The sequence below is a fragment of the Plecotus auritus genome (assembly GCF_963455305.1).
Source record: "Plecotus auritus genome assembly, chromosome: 3".
Lineage (NCBI taxonomy): Eukaryota > Metazoa > Chordata > Mammalia > Chiroptera > Vespertilionidae > Plecotus > Plecotus auritus.
Genome location: NC_137772.1, coordinates 94,134,003 through 94,156,949, shown reverse-complemented (window position 1 = coordinate 94,156,949; position 22,947 = coordinate 94,134,003). Strand labels below are relative to the sequence as shown.

The window sequence follows — 22,947 nt, the reverse complement described above, 5'->3', positions numbered from 1 at the left end:
TAAGTTGGCTTTTCTGCAGAAAAGAGTATGCCACCAAAATCAAAACACTTTGTTCATAAAGCTTTTTTCTTTTTTTTTTTTCTTATATATTTTATTGATATTTTACAGAGAGGAAGGGAGAGGGATAGAGAGCTAGAAACATCAATGAGAGAGAAACATCGATCAGCTGCCTCCTGCACACCTCCCACTGGGGATGTGCCCGCAACCAAGGTACATGCCCTTGACCGGAATCGAACCCGAGACCCTTGAGTCCGCAGGCCGACGCTCTATCCACTGAGCCAAACCGGTTTCGGCAAAGCTTTTTTCTTATTTGGGTATTTTCAATTGCTAACCTTAACATTACTAGTCTTCAAGTATTTTGCACTTTTATATTATACATAATCTTTTCAGGTACTGTTAAGAAAATTTTTTAAAAAATTATTTCTTCCCTACAACCTAGTACACATATCTGTAAGTAATTACTAAAAATGTCTGGAATACATTTTTTTTACTAAGTGGAGGAGTTTCACAGGAAGGGTGGTAGAGTAAAATTTGTGTCAGTGTGAGGTAATGGACCATAATATGCCATAACAGTCCCCCCTCTTCAGGTATAGCTCTTCCTTTTTTTTAAATAGATAATACTTTTACATGGTCTGGTGAAAAATAAGCCTTTCTCCCATGCCTAAACCCCACTCACCCAGTTCCCTCTCCACAGGTGACCTGGATCTTTGCTGACAATTTCATGGATATATAAGAAAATGAGTATATATATATACATGTATATGTATATGTATGTGTGTATATATATATATATATATATATATATATATGTATATAATTTTCACAAATGGAAACTATAAAGTGGAAATATATCTTTTTCAACATTATACATTGTTCTGCACCTTTTTTCACCTTATAAATATTTGACAATCCTTATCAGTTTATGAACTGTTGTCCTATTCTAAGAGTTGCATAGTATTTCATTGTATGAACCATAATTTACCCATTCCCTATTGATGAACTTTGAGTGTATTTCTAATCTTTTGCTGTTATGATGATGTAAATTATCAGTTGAATGTGATCTCCTTGAGAATAAGAATTTATTTCTTACTCATTTTTTTAATCCTGAAAACTAAGTATAGTGTCCAACAAATGTTTAACAGGTGTTTTTGAATGAGTTAATTGTACTTTTTAAAATGGTGCTCAACTGCTTCCACTCTATGGTTTTTTAATCCTATTATTTACAAAGTACTTGGTGCTCTTTGACTTAATGATTCCTCTTCTAGATGTTTATCCTATTTAAAATGATACATATATAAGAATTCCTACAAGAGGAATCACTAAGTCCAAGTATATGTGTATTTAAATGTTAGTAGAAGTTATTCAAAAAGTTTTGATCAAATGTAGATGCTAATTAGTAACATATATTATTCCTCTCACTAAATATTTAGCACAGTACTTTACACTTAGTAATGTTAACACTATTGATAGATGAAGCTCATATTCAAGTGAGAAAAATTTGTTTTTATAATGGCATATAAGTCCATACAGAGGAAAGGGAGCCATCTTCATCATCATCGTCACTAATAGTTACTGAGTGCTTACCATATGCCGGGAAATGTGTTGAGTATATTATCTCCTTTGATCCTCATATATCCTATAAAATATATATTTATTATCCCCATTTGATAGATGAAGAAGTTGAGGCACATATAGTTTAAATGACTTGCCCAAGCCATATAGCTAGTAAGTGATTAAGCTGGGATTAGAAATCAATCAGCATGATTCCAGAACCCATTCTTGAAAGCTGTATAAATGTTCATGAAAAAGAGAAATGGAAAGAGGCACTGAAGGTAGAAGGAATATGTGGCAAAGCACCAAGTGCACAGTGTTGTTCAGAAAGCAGCAAGCAGTTAGAGTGGCTTAAGCATTGTTGAGGTGTGGTTGCCCAGAGATGGTATAGCAGGAGACAAGGAAATGGCAATTTCCCTTTACTCTAAAAGAGAGCAAAAAACTCATTTCTTTTTCTGAGATTGCTCTGGCATGATGGCAGCTTCTGGTTTCACAGTTTTGTTCATGGCAAGAGCTTCAGGTCTTTTTATCCTTTCAAAACTATAGCATTCAGTTTTGTCTTCAGAGGATACTGTTCTATTACCGACCAGATGGAAGCCTTCCATTAATAAAGTGTCAATGAGTAAGCCGAGGACATTAGTTCCATTGGCTAATTTTCGACTATCAGGTTTTATAGAAACATACCTAGAAAACACACACACACAAAAAAAAAACAACAAAAAAAAGTTTAATTATAAAGCATCTCTCTAATAACTAGCAAAACTAAACACATAAATTTGACTTACAACCACACATAAATGCATCATTACCATTTTTATCAGATTTTGTTTTGACACTTCATTTATAAATCCACATCAGTAATTTCAGGGTACTGAAAATAGATATCTTACTATGATTTCCAAAGTCATTTTAATTCTACATTTAGGAATGTAACAGGCACTGGTGAATTTTCGTTGAGAAACTATTTTCTGAAGCAAACAATTTGGTCAAACAATTACATTTACTAAACATTGTTTTAATTAAAATAATTTAATTAATTGATTTAGTCATAATGAACATTTTATACATTTACAATCTTCCCCCTAGATTTAATTTACCAGCACTGATATTACACATTTTCAGCACTGATATTATACATTTTCTTTTATGACTTATTCCTATCAAATGCATTTTCTCCAGTTAAATTTTACAGATATAAAATATCAAGAAGATTTTATTGTCAATTTTTACTCCATAACTGTCTAATATTGCAAAGCAAAACATGGGGTCAGAAGGCCTCTGGCTATTTCCTGGGAAACTTGATAGAACCAATCTAAATAATTATAGAAAAATGTATCTGAACTTTTCAGATTGGTTATATATTGGCTTTAATAATGTCAATATAACATATTCAATAGATAGAGCTGTATTACTCCTTTATTTACCATCAAGGATATTTTTATGTCTTTGTGTCCTCCCACCATTTGTTTATGAGATGGGAAGAAGAGGCCAACTTAAATTAGTTCTAGGCTGCAACCTAAACTATCTGTAGTTTTATGGGATAAAAAGAGCCTTGGGGACATCCCTAACCTCCTTTTAATTATGATTGAAATAGAGTGGCTTATTGTAGTTCACATTTAGAAGCTCATTCTAGGCGAAGAAAGCAATTCAATAATAAAATGTAAGAATTGTAAAACTACAAAGTACAACATATCAAAAAAATGTTTATTGCCCTGGCCAATGTGGCTCAGGGGTTAGAGTGTCAGGCCACAGACTGAAGGGTCACAGGTTCCATTCCTGGGTTACAGGTTCGATCCCCGGCCCCGGTCCCGGTCGGAACCAGCCAATCGATGTAGGAAGGAGCCAATCGATGTGTCTCTTTCACATCAATATTTCTCTCTCTCTCTCCCTCTCCCTCCCTTCCACTCTCTCTGAAAAAACAATTTAAAAAATATCCTCAGGTGAGGATTTTAAAAATAATGTTTATTATGCCTGAGATAGTAAATTTTTAACCTTAGTAAGTCATTCCATCTACCCCCAAGTCCCAGATCTTAATTATATAGCCTAGGAACATTTTTCAATGAGAAAAACAGTTATAGAGCATCTCATAAAATAAAGATACATATACTGTAGGTTATAACAAAGTGGAATGCACTTGCAAGAAATCACTGAGCCAAAGTACTTAATTCCCTCTGAAGCCAAATTGAGAAATGACAGATTTCACAGCACCAGAAAAGGATAGGAGAAACCAATGAGAAACAGAAAACATAATGTATTTTAAAAACTTAAAAGGCAGTTACACTTTTCCATTTGACCCAGTTTAAAAAATAATAAAAGGCTACTGGGATTCTATGGTCCTGTGACCATAACTTGAGCTTGATAATGTTACCACATCTGCAAGATGCAAGCCAAGTATTTCATTTCTAGTACTGTGAACTTGAGAGATAATAACTGAGTAACCTGTTAGGTTAACAAAACTTAGAGTAGTAAATTACATTAGTTGGACATACCAAACAACTGGATGGTACACCAGACTCCTAGAAGTCATTCAGGTTTATTCTCCTCCACTTTCTACCTTCAAAAAACAACTGAATGGACAGATTCAGACCAGGGAGTGAGCAAGAAAAAAAAATGATTGCCAGCTAGGCAGTCATTCTAAGGTGGATCTTTTAAGGCTGGAGGTTTCATCTAGAAATCTGAAATTATAATAATGTCACCTTATTCAGGTTATCTGTCTCTACTTTGAAAATGGCACTATAATCCTATATAATAAAAGAGAAACTTGTAAATTGACCATACCTCCATGACACCCACCAGCCAATCAGGAGTTAGTATGCAAATTAACCCAACAAAGATGGCGGGTTAATTTGTATACACAGGCACTGGGCGGAGAGCAGAGCGGGAGAAATGGCAGAGAGTGGAGTGGCTTGGGGAACTTGGCTCCCCAAGCCACCAGACGGAGAGCAGAGAGGGAGAGCTGGCAGTTTGGAGGACTTGGCAGAGTGGGAGGCCCTGGGACAGAGACAGAGCAGGAAGGGAAAACCAAGAGCATGGGGAGCTCCAGGAATTCTGGGAATCATAGTTCTGGTGGCAGACACATTGAGGCATCTCCTAGACCAGTGGTTCTCAACCTTTTTAATGCCGCAACCCTTTAATACAGTTCCTCATGTTGTGGTGACCCCCAACCATAAAATTATTTTCGTTGCTACTTCATAACTGTAATTTTGCTACTGTTATGAATCCTAATGTAAATATCTGTGTTTTCCAGATGTCTTAGGCTCTACAGCAGTGGTTCTCAACCTGTGGGTCACGACCCACAGGTTGAGAACTGCTAGCAGGGTCGCCTAAGACCATTGGAACATGAGGAACTGTATTAAAGCGTCGCGACATTAAAAAGGTTGAGAACCACTGTCCTAGACACTAGAGCAAAGTGAGCCTGGAGCAAGTTAGTGTTGCGGTGGGGGATGGAGCGAAAGCAAAGGTGAGAGACATAAGTAAAATCAGAGTGTCTAGGAAAAATGAAAGGGAAGATATCCTAAAACTTCCAGGAAATCTCCACCAATGAAGCAAAGAAAAAAAAAATGCCTCTATTATTCTGTGAGCAACAAACCAAACTGGGTTGGGGTCTCAGACAATTCGCTCATGTGATTGCAGACAGACAGAAACTCCTGGATTGGACAGGGTTCCCCTGAGGGCTCCCAGATTGGAGAGGGTGCAGGTCGGGCTGAGGGACCCACCACCTATTCACGAATCTTTGTGCACCGGGCCCCTAATATAAAAATAAAATCAAACACTTCTGGGATAAAAAAAAAATTCTGAACTTCAACTGAAAAGAATACTATTTAGGGCTAAAAAAAAGGCTCTCAACTTTTAAAACTAGCTTTTGGTTTGGGAATTATCTATTTTGGATATTTAAATAATACCATTCTCACGTTAAGATGAAAACATTTTGTAATATTTCTAAAACATGAACATTTTAATAACAAAGGGGAAAGCACTTGATACAGTGTACATGCAAGGATATCCCAACCTGAGTTTCTAATCTTGTTTTTCAAGATTACAATTATTTTCTCCAACTGCATAGTTTTTAAAGAGCATTTAAGTATTTCCAGGATATCTTTTTTTACCTTGCATGTTTCTTCTTAAAACCAATAATACCATTTTTTCTTAGGTTTCCTTAGGATCCCTTTTTCAAAAAGGGGTCACTCAAATTTTAAAAACCAAAAAAACTGGTCATTTCCTCTCTATTTATGTTAGTGCACCACCAACAAAAAGAATAGAGGTATCTTAAAACCATTTGAGGTGAGAGGGTCTTACTTTTCTTCACAATCAGCCTATTACTTTAACTGGCTATCTTCTCCCAAAATGGCATTTCAACCTTTTTGCAAGGGCAGGAATTAAGAAGTATAAAAAGTTAAGAATTATACTGCTCAGTGTTCTCCAGTTGCAAGACCAAGGGATGTCTTGTGGATGGGCAAACATTGGTAGTTACTGATAGCTGCTGCTGAAGTTAAGAAAATATCCCCAAATATGCCTATCATTATGTCCCAAAAAAGTAATTTTATGTTAAATACTACAAGTAATAAAACATATGCAGACTTTTTCTTCCTCCTAAAAATCGAAGCAAATTTTCACAGCTAGTAAAATAATGGTGGGACAATATTAAAGTAATTTTAAGGGGAAAAAAGATACTGACAGCAGAGTGGAAATTAGCCTTAGGGTCCAGTCAAGAACAGTAGGGGGATAAAGTAATTGACTCAGCAGCAATTATCCTTAACATACCGATGGCCTATCCCAATAGTTTGAGTTGTTTAAGAGTGCCAAAGATATAAAAGGATACCAGATTTGCCATGGACTATCTGCCTTAATGTGTTTAAAAATAAAGTAGAATGGAGAAAAATCAGTAGTCAGATCATAAGGCCTGAAAAAACATACATAAAGTATGAGATCAGGATAAACGTTGAGCCTTCACTATATGCCAGCCATTATTGGGGGTTAAAAAAAAAAAAAGTTTTATTCCTAAGCCAAATTTACTAGCAATGGAACATTTTCTATAAAATTATTTCTTCCTACAACTTTAGTGGCCACAGTCCCAGTTTTCCCTGGACAGTCTTTGTTTATTCCTATTGTCCCACATAGTAACAAAACCCTCTTTCACTCTGAAAAGTATCCCAGTTTGGACAATAATTATCTGGTCATTCTGCCCAACTCTACTGGTTTCCCCAAAACAATGAGTCATAATTTATTCCCAGAAAAGTTGTAGGCATGAAAAACTTTCAGTTTTGAGGGGAAACATCAGGAACTGATATAGAAGAGAGATGCTTCAAAGTACAAAATACCTGACTCCAGTTTGGTTATCAGTAATGCTGTCCGAGCCACACTGGAAAACCAGGTCATGGTAAGAAGGTCTTTGTGGAGGCAGTGGAAGTAAGGTCATCTGAGGAGGGCAACAGTTACTACTCCAGGTTGGTGCTGAAGGTTGCTCTATAAACACTGTAATCCTCCCAGTTAACATCTCAATTGTTTTACTGCAAGAGCCAAACACCCTGAAAAAAGCTTGAGTGTTTCGGCTTAGGAAATACACCTGCATAAGAGCAGGTCTTGGCTGTAGCAGGAGTTCTTGGTTTAAGAGATCAACCAGAGGATCAAGTTCATAGAAAAGAGCCTCTCTCTGAAGCCTAAGACAGTCTGAAAAATCAGTAGGTAATATAAGCCGTTGAGTTCTCAAAAAATCTAAGATGAAACTAAATAAAACACCATCTCTGTCCACAAAAATCTGGCCACCATCCATCTTGAATTCTTGGTCTCTGCCATCTAACATTCGTGTTAGCCGAGAGGTAGGAAACTGCTTAATGGTAGAAAATCTTGTTGTGAATATCTTCCCTCCCACATTCAGAGTGACCAGTTCCTGACTACTCATTCTTCCCTTGCCTCAGATTAGAGGCTACAAACCTTCTGCCACAAACTTAAGAACTTGTAAATCAAACTATAACCATAAATGTTGCTAGCTATATATGATTAATAAGTGGAGAGAGGAGAAATAACAAAAAACAAAGACCTAGATTTCCAGGTAACTACTGTAAAGCAAATAGTGTATCCATAGTTGTGTTTGCAAATTTGAGTTGCTTGGGAACTTACAGTACACAAAATAAAAAAGCAACAGATGAGAAACTGTGGACAGTTTAAGAAAAACTGACAATATATAAGGATAGGTGTCAAATAGATCCCTTTCCTGTATTCCATAAAAAATTCTCCATGAACAGCTACTGTAAATCTCTATTTTAAAAAAAATACTGGGAACAGAAAAGTACTCCTCCTCCCCAGACTGCTTTTCCACTGAATCCTCATGGCAGCGGTTAAGATTTACAGAGAAACATTGTCATTTCTTATGACCCCTTTAGCAATTTCAATCACAAATTGTTAAGGATGAGACAGCCACTACCTCAACTAGCAAGTTAACTTGACTTTTCTCATAACTAAAATGATTCTTCTGTACTTTAAATTTCATTGCCATCTTTTTTCCTATTCCTCTTGTATTACCTCTTCTCAACCAAATTAAAGGACTGGGGTAAAGACACTTTGAGCTTTCAAAGAAATGTCTTGTTCCATGACAGACGTAAGTTATACTAGAGAGCAGTTCTAAGATAAGCTCACTCTTGTTTTCCTTGAATTCTTTACAAGGAAATTAAGTATTCTTTGGGAGATAGGGTATCTTTGCCTCATGTGAACAGATTGGACAGCATTAATGTTTAATGATTACTTTGTACTTTATAGTAGCTGACAGATTGTCTTCTCTATTGTCAAAAGTCTTACTACTCTTAAATTCTTCAAGCAAGTGGTTTGTTTGGTTGCACGGTTGCCAGGATACTTTGGGACAACCCACACTTTGCTGTCAGTAAAAGGAGGCTTTCCCATTTCCTGCTTTTACCATGTTACTTTTTTTAACCTATGCTTTCACTTGTACAGCCACCTAACACTTCCGTAGTTTATCACCAAACTCCTTTAGTGATAAATTTATAATACCTCAGGAGAAAAGGGCAAGCTAAAATCTCCACCCTCTTAAAAATGTACACTTATCACAAGGAAATGCCACTTTTTATTTGCACTTTATATGATTTACACGTTAGCAAAAAAGAAAATCTACCCTTGGCAGAAAAAAATCTGGAAATCCAATCCACCTGTTTCTTTCCTTAAAAAAAAAAAGTTGCTTTACAAGAGTAGTCTTTATTAGATACAATCACTATTACATTACCTCATCAATATAGTATTACATCATGTGCTCTTTCACCTCCCCTTTTTACATAGCATAAACACAATATTGGGAAGTATGATACTTATTTCAAAAGCACTCTTTAAAAAGGAAGAAGGGTTCAGGACTGTACAATTAAATTTCACTTTTAGCTTTATGCTACCTAATTTGAAAGGCATATGTAAGTTACTTTTGAAGGAAAGTATCTGACTGGAATCTTTGACCAAATCTGAACTACCACTCTGTTCTCTAACAAATGTCTAACAAAAAACAGAGCACTATGCACTTAAAACAGATTTTATAATAGTTTATATTTGCACATAAATTCTGCCACATTATTCAGCACCACCAAAGTAAAATTCTTGAATCTTTCACTGAAAATGAAAAACCCATCTGTCACCTGTTCCCAGTAAAAAACTGATTGTTCTACAAAATCAGGCGACTTAGTCAGATAGGAACTGAAGTGTGCAAGATGGTCTTTCCAGGTTGAGAACACATCAAATAAAGACCATTCTAGGAATATAGTAGGACTGAAGAAAATGAGAAGGCCAAGCAGAATGACTACTACAAACTTATAAAAGCTCCAGGGAATCTTGCCAATGAGTATGCCAGTGTCTTGAGGCAAAGAAAGTTTATCCACATCTACTAGTTTTATGTCTTCCCACTGACTGGTATCAAAGTTCTTCATTAAAGGGCTTGTGGGCAAATTGGAAGGAGGTAAAGGAGTTTCCTTGATTACTTTTATTTTTTCCCTGAATTCCTGCATCTGTTGCAGAAATATGATTGGTTCTGACACGTCTTTGAAGGCCTCAGCAATGTTAAAGGCCATTCGTTGTTCCTGTAAGATGGTGTTGAGTTTGTTAATCTCTGGGTCATACGCTTGCATAACTGCAAGCTTCATGGTCTCAAAGTCAGACAGGATTTCATTCTTCTTTTGATCTAATGTGTGTTGTAACTTCTCAAAAAACTCCTTCACTTTATCTGAATCTTTAGTCAGTAACTGTAGAGATTTCCTTTTGTTAGTTTCCAAGGTATCCAAACGAGAAAGGGCATCTCCCCGACGCCAGGTCTGAAAGCTCTGAAAGAGGGACTCAAAGGCATCCCTTTCCTGAGCATAGGCATCTTCAATAGAACAGAAGACATGTTTGGTGTGGTCACCACGTGTAGCACAGATTCCACAAATCAGCTGCATATCAGTCAGGCAGAAAATGTTGAGAGGCTGCCCCAAGTGTCCTTTGCACACTGGCATTTTTGGAGAGATCTTGATCTTGTTATACTTCTCCACAATACCCTTCAGGGAGTAATTAACCTGCAGGCTATTGACTCCAGAGGCTGAAGTTTCCTTACGGCATGTGGGGCACTTGAATGGAGATGACCTCCACAATGAGTTCCGCCCAGTCCCCTCTAAGATCCCTTCTAAGCATTTTTTGCAAAAGTTGTGAGAGCAAGGCAAAACTCGAGGATCATCAAACAGACTGCAACAGATTGGGCACGTAAGATCTTCTTCAAGCAGCTCCATCACATCCTACCACAGAGAAATAAACATTTTATTTTATTCCAGTAATCTCCACTTGCACTATGTAAAAATTAAAAGAAACTATATTCATATATATTAAAAATAACCTTACACTGAAATAACAGGGCAAACAAAGGAAATAAGAAATCTGGGAAGGGAATGCACACCAAAGCAGATTTAATCTGCTGGGACGAGAACACACTCCTTATTAGAAGGGCTCCCTGTACACAAGGCCTTTGTGTGGGCTTTCCAACAAGTCTTTGGCTGAGATAGGGTTAGGACTAGGACAACTGCAAGTTGAGCCAGCAGCATCCAAGTGATTGTTCTAAAACAGAGAGCTGACTACTGCTGTCAGAAACAAAGCTACTCAGTGTCTGAGTAGAATGAGTTCTTTAGTCTGGGCCCACAATTACAAAATGTGCTATTTAAAAGAAAGCAGCACAGAAATATAAAGCCAAGCATGTATTCTCATGCAGACTTATTTTAAAATGGCATTTTTGCCTGGTCAGTGTGGCTCAGTGGTTGAGCATCGACCTATGAACCAGGAGGTCAAGGTTTGATTTCTGGTCAGGACACATGCCCGGGCTGTGGGCTCGATCCCCAGTACGGGGTTGTACAGAAGGCAGCCAATCAATGATTCTCTCATCGTTGATGTTTTTATCTCTCCCTCTCCCTTTCTCTCTGAAATCAATAAAAAATATAAATAATATGGCATTTTCCCTATTTCAAAGGCAAAATTACAATTAAAATGATAGGTAAAGACATAAAATGAGAGAGTTGCAATTCATTCTTCCTTAGAGAATTAAATACATTTTTAAAATAGCAGAGCAGTAATCTAAGCCATCTTGTAGAGCATCAGTTTTCAAAATGTGGTGGACAGAAACCTGGGTATCACTAAGACTCTTTCAGGGCATCTGTGAGGTCAATACTATTTTCATAATAATACTGAGATGTTACTTGCTTTTGGCACCATGTTAACCACTGCACTGTAAAAGCAATGGTGAGGCTGCTGGAAACTTAGCAGGAATCAAGGAATACATAGTACCGAACTGTATTGTTGAGTCTGTATTCCTCTCACCACCACATCAAACTGGGGGTAGCCAGTTTCATTTAAGAATGTTCTTGATGAAGCAGTAACAAGTATTCATTTTATTAAATCTTGATCCTTGTATGATAAAATAGGAAGTAAACACACAGCATTTCTGCCACATACCAGCAGATAATTGCCTGGAGGAAAAACGCTTATGTGACTGAGTTGCAAGCTGAAATGAACCAACTGTTTTTGTCATGGAACACCATTGTTACTTGAAAGAACAAGTAATAAAACTATGGCCATTTCAATTTAGGTATCTGGCAGACATCTTCTTGAAAATGAATAAAATGAGCCTATCACTTCAAGGGAAAAAAACAGTATTTCTTCCCAATGATAACAGTTGAGTTTTTTGGTGAAAACTAAACCTTTGGAAAACATTGTCCTTTAAGAGCTTGATAACTTCCCATTAATTAAAGACTTTTAGTGAAAGAAATGGTGATAATAATAAATATGGGGTTTTTTTAGTGGGAAGATTACTATATGATAAAATATGTCAAGATTTGCACAACACAATGAATGAACAAGTTCAATCACCAATGCATGTTACAAATTACGCATGGGTGAAAGATCAAAAGACCAAATATGTTAAAAAAATATGATTTCAGATTCCATACTACAACTTAACCTTTAGGCTATTAAAATATTCCTCCCCTCACCATCTACATATCTGTGCAAGGTCAGATTTTATTTTCTTTGTTTATTTCAGCCCAAAGAACTTACTACATCAGAGGCAGATAAAAGACTCCAGATGTTTTCTATTAAACAGTAATTCACCCAAGTGGTTCAACGGTTAAAGCAGAGACCTGCACACCCGAGGTTCAAAGTTCAATTCCCAGTCAAAGGCACATACCCTGGGCTGCAGGTTCCAGGTTCAATCCCTCCGCCCCTGGTTGGAGCACGTGGGAGGCAACCAATTGATGTGTCTCTCTTACATCATTGTTTCTTTCTCTCTCTCTCTCTCCCCCTCTCCCCTCTCTCCCTTTCTCCCTCTTCTCCTTCCCCTCCCATCCACTCTCTCTAAAAATCAATGGAAAAAAATATCCTTACTCTGGTAAGGAATAAAAAATAATAAATAAATAATAATTCATTAAAGAGACCTATATGCAAACCAATGCCACTCTTCTCACAAATGTCTAGAAAAAGTTTTTTCCCACAAATTATTTGTTAAGATGTAATAGATTTATCTTGTTATTTAAATTAGTATCTTAAATTTTTTCATTTATAATACAGTAAATATCTACTGTACTGTACACATGTAAACAAAAGCTTCTCAATGCAAAGCTTATTTTTATATGAACATTTTAAAACTCCTAAAATTTTTAAATAGTGCTATAAATGTCCTCATTCAGTTGTAGTTAGGGATACACACACACACACACACACACACACACACACACACACATATATAATGTTATCACCAAAGTAATAAAAAACAGGGTCTAACATTCAGAAGGCCATCTTATAATAAAAAATAGTAAATAATTTTTAACAGTAATTTTAAGAGTCACAATTAGAGTTACAATCCAGAAGAGAAATAGTATTTAAAAGCTGAGCTTGCAGGGCTAATCAGTTTATGGTTTTATGTTAAGTTGTGAAAGATATACTAATATACTAGTATGTAGAACTAAAGCAAAGATTATTCTGTCAAATTTAGTGTCATATGGCAAATGTGTGATGAGCTGATTTTTCGGAAACTCTTTTGTGAGACAAATCATACAGCCTTTGAAAAGCATTGTGAAGAGAATAGCTGTGAAGACTGTTGTGCTAGCTGTAAAACATTGACTCTAGTCAGGAGGGAAAACTTGAATATCCTCCGATCCTACTCCTGGTTCCACACTTTATCACTTCTATCTTCTTTCACCTATGAATTCTATGCTAAGGCTAGATTTTGGAGTAGGCAGTAAAAATAGGAAATTAGTAGGTTTTACTTATCCTTGCAAGGTTAATATTTCCAGTGAATCCTATTCAAGCATATTAAATAAATAAGAAAGGAAGAAAAGGAAGGAAAGAAAGGAAAGAAAAGGAAGAAAGAAAGAAAGAAAGAAAGAAAGAAAGAAAGAAAGAAAGAAAGAAATAAAGAAAGAAAGAAAGAAAGAAAGAAGGAAGGAAGGAAGGAAGGAAGGAAGGAAGGAAGGAAGGAAGGAAGGGAGGGAGGAAGGGAAAAAAGGATGCATGGTTGGAATGAAGAGGAGAAAAAGAGCAACCATGGCAAAGAGAAACTTTGAAGAAAACTGAGGATACTGCAATAGGAGCCAAAAAGAATTTTAAGGCAATTAAGCATGATGAAAAGGAAAATGACACACAGAGGAAAATTCAGAAATAATAAACAGTCATCTCAAAGCCATAATTAACTTACAACTCTTAAAATGAACCAGAGAAAAAAATTACTATTTTAAAGTCCCTTTTTTATAAATTGCATCAAAATTATGATAGACCCTATTGTTCCATTTTTAATAATATAGCATACAAATTTTGGTTTATAATTTAAAGATTCTTATTTTCATTCACTTTAAATACTTTTACTTTCTCATCACTTAGCTTTATACTCAAAACTTTCTCTATGACAAAACTATGTGACCACTTCCATAGCTGACTTTTAGAGAAAACTGAGACATAATATTCTAATCCAAGAAACCATGGCAAGTTTACTGCCTCAAGTTTTAAATAAAACCCTGTCCGGTGTGGTTGTTGGTTGGAGCGTGGTGCCATACACCAAAGGGTGTATGAGGGAGGCAACCAATGGATGTTTCTCTTTCTCTCTCTCCTTCTCCCTCTCCCAACTTTCCCTCCACCCTTCCTCTCTGAGTAAAAACTGAAAGTTTTAAATGAAAATACACAGTAAGATTTTAGTCTCACTACCTGACGAGTATGCTTTACAGTAAAGGAATTTATAGAATTTTCTTAAATTTGGAATTTTCTAACACATAAAATCTGAAGAAATCAATAAAGCTTACCCCTTTGAAGAAACTAAAGTACATAGCTCCTCTTTTGGGGGCTAATTTTCCTAATAGAGAAGATAAGCTCTACTAACATCAAGAAACTATGTAAACAAAATTATTGTTCAGTCATAAATTTTGACTTAACCAATGTCAAATTAAGTGTATAAAGGCAACCAAGTTTCCCAAGATTCATTTCTTTTTTTGACTGTGTTTCTGGATATCAAAAGGTCTCAATTGTGAAGCACCAAAATCTGTTTTCCTAACAAATATTTACCAAGTTTTGTTATTTTTTAAATCCTCACCCAAGGACATGCTTATTGATTTTTAGAGAGAGGAAGGGATAAAGGGAGAGGGGGAGGGAGAAACATTAATCCCATAGCCAAATGCACCCCAACCAATGTATGTGCCTTGACTGGGAACTGAACCTGCAATCTTTTGGTGTACAGGACCAACCAACTGAGCCACACTGACCAGGGCAAAAATTTCCCAAGTTTTATAGCAGCAACGAAAGTAAATGAATATATACCTTGTTGTCTACCACCTCTTTGTCTTTCAACTATGTTTTCCAAAATCATTACAATGCAAAAGGTGTTCATTTATTCATTAAGCAAAAGTTTAATTTTAATAAAAACTTATTTATTAAAAGAAACATTCCTATAAAACTTTTAAATTTCATGGGTTGATAGCAATATAAAGTTGTTCAAAATATTACCCATGATTTCTTTCCAAATCCCATTAAGAAAAAGAAAAACCAATATATTATACTTCATATCTTATGGATTTAAACCAAATTTCCACCCCCTTTTGAGGCATCTTTGAATTCAGGAATTTCAAAGCAGTATCCAAATACCTAACAAGTAACTAGATAACAAATACTGAAATTGAGTTCACAGACAAAGCTAAATATGAGAAGCTCTACTACACTGAGATACCAATCTTCTCTTGGAACAATGCTTAGAATAAAAGGGATCACCTTTTTTTCTTTTTTAAATCACTTCCTCTAAGCACACTAATTAAGCTTATTTTCAAGTAGTATAGTGTATTCTATTTTATATGAGATCCATTAATAATGCTTTCTTGAAACTTAATAAGGATCCAATAAATAATTATTGAATGTAAGTAAGGATATTTATTTTTTCTGTATATTTGTACAATTAAAAAGCTGGCAGAGCCCTGGCTGGTGTGGCACAGTTGGTTGGAGTGTTGTCCTATTACACCAAAAGGTGGCTTGTTCAATACCCAGTCAGGGCACAAAACCAGGTTGCGGGTTTGATCCCTGGTGGGGGAGCATGCAGTCAATCAATATTTCTCCCTTTCTCTCTCTCAAAAACCAACAAAGTAGCCTGGCCAGTATGGCTCGGTGGTTAAGTGTGGACCTATGAACCAGGTCTCAGTTCGATTCCCAGTCAAGGAACATGCCCGGGGTTGCAGGCTTGATTCCCAATGGGGAGCATGCAGGAGGCAGCTGATTGATGATTCTCTCTCATCATTGATGTTTCTCTCTCTACCTCTCACTTCCTCTCTGAAATCAATGAAAATATATTTAAAATAAATAAATAAATATCAATAAAGTAAAATGAAAAAGGAAAAAAGTTGGCAAAAAAAGAAAAAACTAAAAAAGATAGCCAATTATAAGAAAACCATACTGAGCTAAAAAAACAAAACTTCAGAAATATTAAATATGCTAAGCATCACAAAGAGCTTAATCTGTAATAGTATATTCAAATTAAAGAATATATTATTCAGAATCCCCGAATACAGGTCTGTGAGGAGACTGACATACTATATTTTTCTGGCTCTTAGTCTGTGACCTTTGACAAAACATTTACACATACTAGTTTCTGTCCTCATTGTACGACTGTTTTGAAAAGTAATAATATGTGAAAATTATTTACAAAGCTTTTAAGTACTTTATGTCAATGTGTTATTACACTTCATTCTGGCTTTTACAGACCATTTCATAACTTACTTAATCAAAACAGGACAAAGTAAGATTAAGATTTCCAATATCTCAAAAAAGAATGTTAAAATTAATATTTTGGATATTTCTGTGTCTAAAAATAGTTTATCTGCCCCAGCCAGGTGGCTGAGATGGAGCATCATCCCATACACCAAAAAGGTTGTGGGTTCGATCCCTAGTTGGGGCACATTCAATGTTTCTCACTCTCTCTCTAAAAAAAAAATCATTAACATATGTAAGGATTAAAAAAATAATAAATAAAATAGCTTATGTAATTGTTATGTAGCTCTTGCAAACACAATACGAAAGTTAACTATGAATCCATATAGACTAATTAGAAATTTCCCTCCAGATATTTCTAATCAGAAACCTAGTAAACAAGGCAAAATGAAGCTAGTACAGAAGGTCCACCTACTCAGAAAGTTCAGTTTTCAGTTTTTGGACTAAGGTGATATTCTCAAAAACTAGTTATTACCTAACTAGTTCAGACCACTCAGAAAAACTGTTTTGTTTTTTTCTCTCTCTTTTCTTCATTCTCTTATATGTACCACTATTTCACCTTGGCTCTTTCCTTTGTTTATTCTTCTTTTAACTCATCTTCTTCATACTTGTTTCAATGAGTAAAATCTCCGATTTCCTCTTATTTTTTTTATTTATTTTATTGATATTTCACAGAGAGGAAGGGAGAGAGATAGAGAGCTAGAAACATCAATGAGAGAGAAACATCGATCAGCTGCCTCCTGCACACCTCCCACTGGGGATGTGCCCGCAACCAAGGCACATGCCCCTGACCGGAATCAAACCCGGGACCTTTCAGTCCGCAGGCCGACGCTCTATCCACTGAGCCAAACCTGTTTCGGCTTCCTCTTATTCTTTTCTTATTTCCCACCCTTTTCATCTTTCTTTCCCTTTTTTACTTTTCCCTGTGACACCTGATAACTACCCAAGATATTATTCTACTAAGACCTGATACACAAAATTTGTGCATGGGGGGAGGGGAGGCGTCCCTCAGCCTGGCTTGTGCCCTCTTGCAATCTGGGACCCCTCAGGGGATGTCCAACTGCCTGTTTAGGCCTGACTGGGCCTAAACCAGCAGTCGGACATCCCTCTCGCAATCCGGGACCGGTTGCTCCTAACCGCCCGCCTGCTTGCTTCTTACTGCTTGGCTCGCAGCTCCTTAGTGCTGTTGTGGAGGCAGGAGAGGCTTCCGTCACTGCCACTGTGCTTGCCAGCCCTGAGCCTGGTTCTGGTTGAGCAGCACTCCTGCTGTGGGAGCATACTGACCACCAGGGGGCACTCCTGCTTTGAGCATCTGCCCCCTGGTAGTCAGTGCACGTCATAGCGACCAGTTATTCTGGTCATTCCGCCATAATGGTCTCTGGGCTTTTATATAGATAGATAATCCTGTAAGTATGCAGTATTAAATCAGTAGGGTTTTAAGATACCCAATAGATATCATTATCCCATTTATGTACAACTACTGAAAATCAGTATGGACTCCAAATGGTGTTGAATCCCATTCTCCCCCACTGAGATGAAATCAATTTGAATAAACTGTGTGTCTGAATTGCAGGGAAATATACATACAGACTAAACTATTCTCCTATTCTGGTACCAACCAGACCCAGATATTTATCTTTACCTGTTAATAGTTCAAATCAAGTTAATTTAAGTTCCAACTACTGACTTCTGCAGAAGTTTGAAGAACCAGAAATGTCTGGTTTTCTCCCAGAAAAACAGGTTTATATGAGGGTGGCAAATTCTTATCCATAAAACAAATTGTCTTCTTTATAACCATAAACTTGGCAATCATTGACCTAAATTATTATCCCAACAGGTTAATACCTATTAAAAGATTCTATCATCTAACTCTGTATTTGAGGTTAATTCCAGTTTTCAGAAAGTGCTGCCAAGTCTAGCATTCAATAGACAACTGGCTGGGTGTATTACATAAAATTATTCACTGCGCCAAGTGAAAATAGGCATTTGGTACATAACTGATAAGTACCATCTACCAACTAATAAGAATTTATTTTTGAGATGACTATTGGAAATGTAATTGGTGTGAACAATGTTCCATTTGTTCAGTGTAGAATGATATACACATATTATTCTACAGCATATATCAAGTTGGAAGCTAATGGTGCTAAACTTTAAGCAATTTTTAGGTTGGCTTTATTATACATGTTGGCACTCCATGCTTATGCCACAGAAAATACAATAATTTAAACTACCAGCACAAATTTTCAATTCAGCCTTTCCTTAAAAATGTATATATTTACATCTGTAATGAGATTAATTTAAAAGAGTTCATGTTGCCTGGCCAGTGTGGCTCAGAGGTTGAGCACTGACCCATGAACCATGGTCATGGTTTGATTCCCAGTCAGGGCACCTGCCCAGGTTGCAGGCTCAATCCCCATTATGGGGCATCCAGGCAGCAGTCAATCAATGATTCTTTCTCATCGTTGATGTTTCTATCTTTCTCTCCCTCTCCCTTCTTCTCTCTGAAATCAATAAAAACATATCTTTTAATGGGGAAAAAAAAGAGTTCATGTTATGGGAATTTGCTTTATAGAAGGCTTAACTTGAATATAACTATTCTGTATGTCAAAGTTCACTTGTATTTGGTTAACTGTAGCCAGAGGTGGACCCAGCACTCTATTCTAGTGCTATTCTAGTTATCTAGTGCCAGCCCAAAGTAATGACAAGGCAGTGTCTTTTATGAATAACAAAAATGGATAGTCCAAGGTTCTAATAATATTTATAAAGATTAAATATAAACCAAAAGTCAATTCCTGCCCTAAATCCAGAAATATAGCACATTTACAAAGATACTGTTATTCTAAAACAGGGTTGGGACCTTTTTCTGCCAAGGGTCATTTGGATATTTATAACATCATTCACAGGCCATACAGAATTACTAACTTAAAAATCAGCCTGTTATATTTGGTCAAAACATTTAATTAACTCACCTGTAATACCTTGGCAGGGCCAGACCAAATGATTTCATGGGCCATGTGGCCCATGAGAAGGCCATTCCACAGCCCTGCTCTAAAGGTATGATTAATGCCTTATAAAAAAGACATATAAAGTTGACACCATACTGAAGTTTGGAAAGTCTATCCATGCAATTAGCTTTTATGTCTTTCTTAAAATACAGGAGAAAAAAATTCATAATTAAATTAGCAAGAAATAACTGCTATTACTATTTTGGTACATTTCTTCTAATATTATTTTGGCATATTTCTTCCAATCTTGTGTGTTTGTACACATACACATCTTAACAAAACTGATAGCATAACACAATTTTGTATCCACTTTTTTCTCTTATTTTATCATATGCATTTCTCCCATCACTATATATCCTTCTAAAACATGCTAGTATATATTACAAATATGCTCTTATTGGTTATTTTTCTGGTATTACAACATTTAAGTGCACATCTTGTAGAAAAGTCTTGGTACACAGCTCTGATTATTTCCTTAGACAATTCTTTTAAGTGTATTGTTGGGTGGCTCAAAGATTAGGAACATTTTTAAGGCTCTTGAAAAGACTGCCAAGATTCCCTCTAGAAAGGGTACACTACTTTATGAACTCTAACCAGAGATGAGAGTGCCCCACCTCTCCATACAGTTCCTAACCTTACAACAGAGCCATACTTTCATAGAGCTTAATAAAAAAAAAAAGGCATACTTTACCATATCTATCCAAGTTTAAAATATAAAACAGTTTAAGGCAGTTAATATTAGTATGTGTCTGTGTATTACTGATACATATAGGAAATACAAAAGTTATAGGGAAGGAATAAAATAGAAGTACTGAGCTTAAAAACACCTTAGAGATCATCTAAGCACCTAACCTTAAAAGTGAAAAAAGAAATACCTCCTTTCCCCCCAGCCCCAGGAGATTTCTCAATCATACTCAGCAAGCTAGGCACAGGATCTAAGTTTTCCCATTCTTACATCTTAGCACTATCCAAGAAGTGGGCCAAGAATTTAGTACCCTCTTTAATAAAGAGGAGAAGTTTAATCATGGGCCTTCTAAATCCCTTATAAAATTATATGACTTTTACAATTTAGATTGTAACAGGTTCCCCAGCAAAGGGGAAAGAACATTGAACCTGCTTCTAAATACCTAGGTTTATCAGGGGTGAGAAACATCTGGCCCGAGAGCCATATAAGGCCAGAAAAATCATTTGGTCAGGTCCTGCCAAGGCATTAGGGGTGGGTTAATTAAATGTTTGACCAAATATAACAAGCAAATTTTAAATTGATAATTTTGTATGGCCCATGAATGATGTTATAAATATCCAAATGGCCCTTGGCAGAAAAAAGCTTCTCCACCCCTGGTTTAACTACCAGTTTTACTGTTCACAGAATAAGGATTTTTATAGTACCTTCATAATGTTCTTGGAAAGATTAAGTGACAATCTTGTAAATTGCTAAACTATATAAATATAGAGGTTTAATTACATATGTTTACAAACACTGTAAATACATTCAAAGCATTATGTTCCAGCATGAGTGTATTAATCAAGAATGTTCCTAAAATAGAGCTGGACTCTCGAACTGTAATTTCAAGGGAGAGCATAGCAAGTATTACATAGGATAACAGCTACAAAGCAATATCATGGAAATGGGCATATCTGAACAAAAGCTGTAGCAGAAGTAAGGCAAGGTAACCACCCTATCATAAATGTAGAAAATGAAGAGAATAATCTGGTACATTATGGAAAGACTTAGCAGGGAGGTTTAGTACATCAGCTGGTGCAAAAAAAAGATGGTATTTTTAGGGAAAGATGGGAAAGCCTAAAGAAATGTATCTTCTCTTTGTGCAAGATAAGTATAACCCGTTAGTCAACAGCTACATCAAATTCTACCAAAGGGAGTGCCTATGTAAATGAAATTCTGCTTTTAAAATATCTAGTATATAGTCAGAAAATTCAAGCCCTGTTGTACAAGCTCTAGCAGCATGGCATAGGAGAAGGAAAAAAAAACATAAAAAAGCAAAATGCTGCTGAAGCCTCCCTTTTCCATTGCAATATAAACCTCTGGATTATAATACATTTCAGGTAATTGCCACATAAAGAATTTCCAAATCTGGAATCTTTTTTTTTTTTTTTTTTTTAGTTTTGACAAAATACTTAAAGACAAGTCACCCATGAGGGTACATCTTACGCAATTTTAAAAGGTTCTGGGCCTAAAGGAAATGGGAGTTTTTCTTTCTTTTTTTTTTTTAATGTAGGGAAATGTGTTGTAGTTTACCTCCGTCCCTGCAAGCAGGTGTATTCTTCTGGGTTACTACTCCCAGGTTGTGACTGACAATCAGAGGAGGCTACTGCAAAGAAAGAACAAAGAAGAGGGTGTTAGGCATTAACTCGCACAGGATTCTTAGTCTTAACCATCAGTTTTTTTCAATTGTCCCCCACAAACAAAACCAGTCTGCTAAGACCTGGTGAAAGCCAGGAGCATGGGGGGAGGCTGGAGATTTCTGTACTAAGAAGCTTCTCGGTTATGGTTCACGGTCGTCTTCTCTTTTCTAGGCGATAGCGAGGTGCTGGCAGTGGAGCCGGGCATGCTCGGTAGCGGGGCAGGCCTCCTGAAGGAGATCCACACCGCCCCGGGCCACCCACCGCTCGCCGCTCCTCCCCACCCCCGGTCCCGGCGCCCCGCAGGTTCCCGCCGCGCTGCTGGACTGGACTCCCCCGAGCTCTCGGCCAGCCCCTCACCCCCTGCAGGTGCCTGCCCTGCCGGAACGAGCCCCCACCCTGGCAGCAGCTCTGGGACCACCGTTCCCCGAGAGGAGCACGGCGGCTAGCACTTAGCTAGGACCTCCGGGGGACGGAAGGGCCCTGTCTGGGGCCGCGCGGACGCCCATCTCCCAGCTGCAAAATGGACTCGTGGGGCCTATCCGGCCCGCCCTGCCACCCTCCTCCCCCGGCACCTCGGTCCGCCTCCCGGGTCGGGATTCGCCTTTGTTCCGCCTCCCGGTCTTGCCTTTCCCAGGGAGAAGGAGAGGGTGAGGGGAGGCAGGAGTCCTTCCGGCGCCTCCAACCGCCTCCGCAGCTGTGCTCCTGGAAGAGGGGAGGGTCCCGAGCTGCCGCTCCTCCCAGGGGGACTGCGCGCGTCGGGAGCGCCGAGCCTGCAGGGGGCGGGGCGCGGCGCCGGGGAAACGGCCGGGCGAGAGGGGGCCCCGCCTAGAGCGCGCGCGGACGCGGGCGCCGGTGCCTTCCTTGGGGAGCCAGCCCGGAAGCCAGCGTGCAGAAAGATGGTTGGGTTTGGATTGTTGTACTTTTTTTTTTGTTCGTTGCATTTTAAGGAACAAAAAAAAAAGCCCAACCCTTCACACCACTTCATTTGCATCTCTCAAGACCAGAAGTCCGGCCACAGCGGCCTGCGGGGGCGGAAGACAGCTGTCTGCCCCGCTCCGCACAACCGGGTGGGTGAGACGGGCACTCCTGTTGGGACCAAAGCCAGGGCTCTGGTCAGGGTTCCAGCCAGAGCACAACCAAGGTGAAGTGAACTGTTGACCACCCCCTCACCCAACCTTGCACCTGTATCTTTGCAGGCTTTAAGCTGAACACTAAGTGGCCCAATTCTATTTAAGATTTTCATTCAGGAAAAACACCACTGCTCTTTCCGTCAGAGAGAAGGAAGAAC

At 37.7% G+C, this 22,947-nt stretch overlaps 2 protein-coding genes and 1 long non-coding RNA gene across 8 annotated transcripts in view; 1 reads left to right on the top strand and 2 right to left on the bottom strand.

Annotated features, from left to right (window-relative positions):
* Positions 1-22,947, top strand: part of LOC308245149 — a 154,458-nt gene that overhangs the window by 100,191 nt on the left and 31,320 nt on the right. The gene's annotated exons all lie outside the window — the stretch shown is intronic.
* Positions 1,995-7,450, bottom strand: KCNRG (potassium channel regulator; the record flags this gene model as incomplete). The annotated part of the gene is made up of 2 exons (XM_080661950.1): positions 1,995-2,235; positions 6,870-7,450. 2 exons carry the CDS (start codon positions 7,448-7,450, stop codon positions 1,995-1,997), a joined length of 822 nt encoding a protein of 273 aa, XP_080518076.1.
* The window catches only part of TRIM13 (tripartite motif containing 13), a 139,993-nt gene continuing 125,645 nt past the window's right edge, over positions 8,600-22,947 (bottom strand). For 2 of the 6 annotated variants that reach the window (XM_080661946.1, XM_080661943.1), the window contains 2 exons: positions 21,553-21,625; positions 8,608-10,304 (listed from right to left, as the gene is read on the bottom strand). In XM_080661946.1, coding sequence (XP_080518072.1) covers positions 9,078-10,298 — 1,221 coding nt within the window. In that variant the 5' untranslated portion in view covers positions 10,299-10,304; positions 21,553-21,625 and the 3' untranslated portion in view covers positions 8,608-9,077. The other 4 variants (XM_080661941.1, XM_080661942.1, XM_080661944.1 and 1 more) reach the window with 4 other exon arrangements.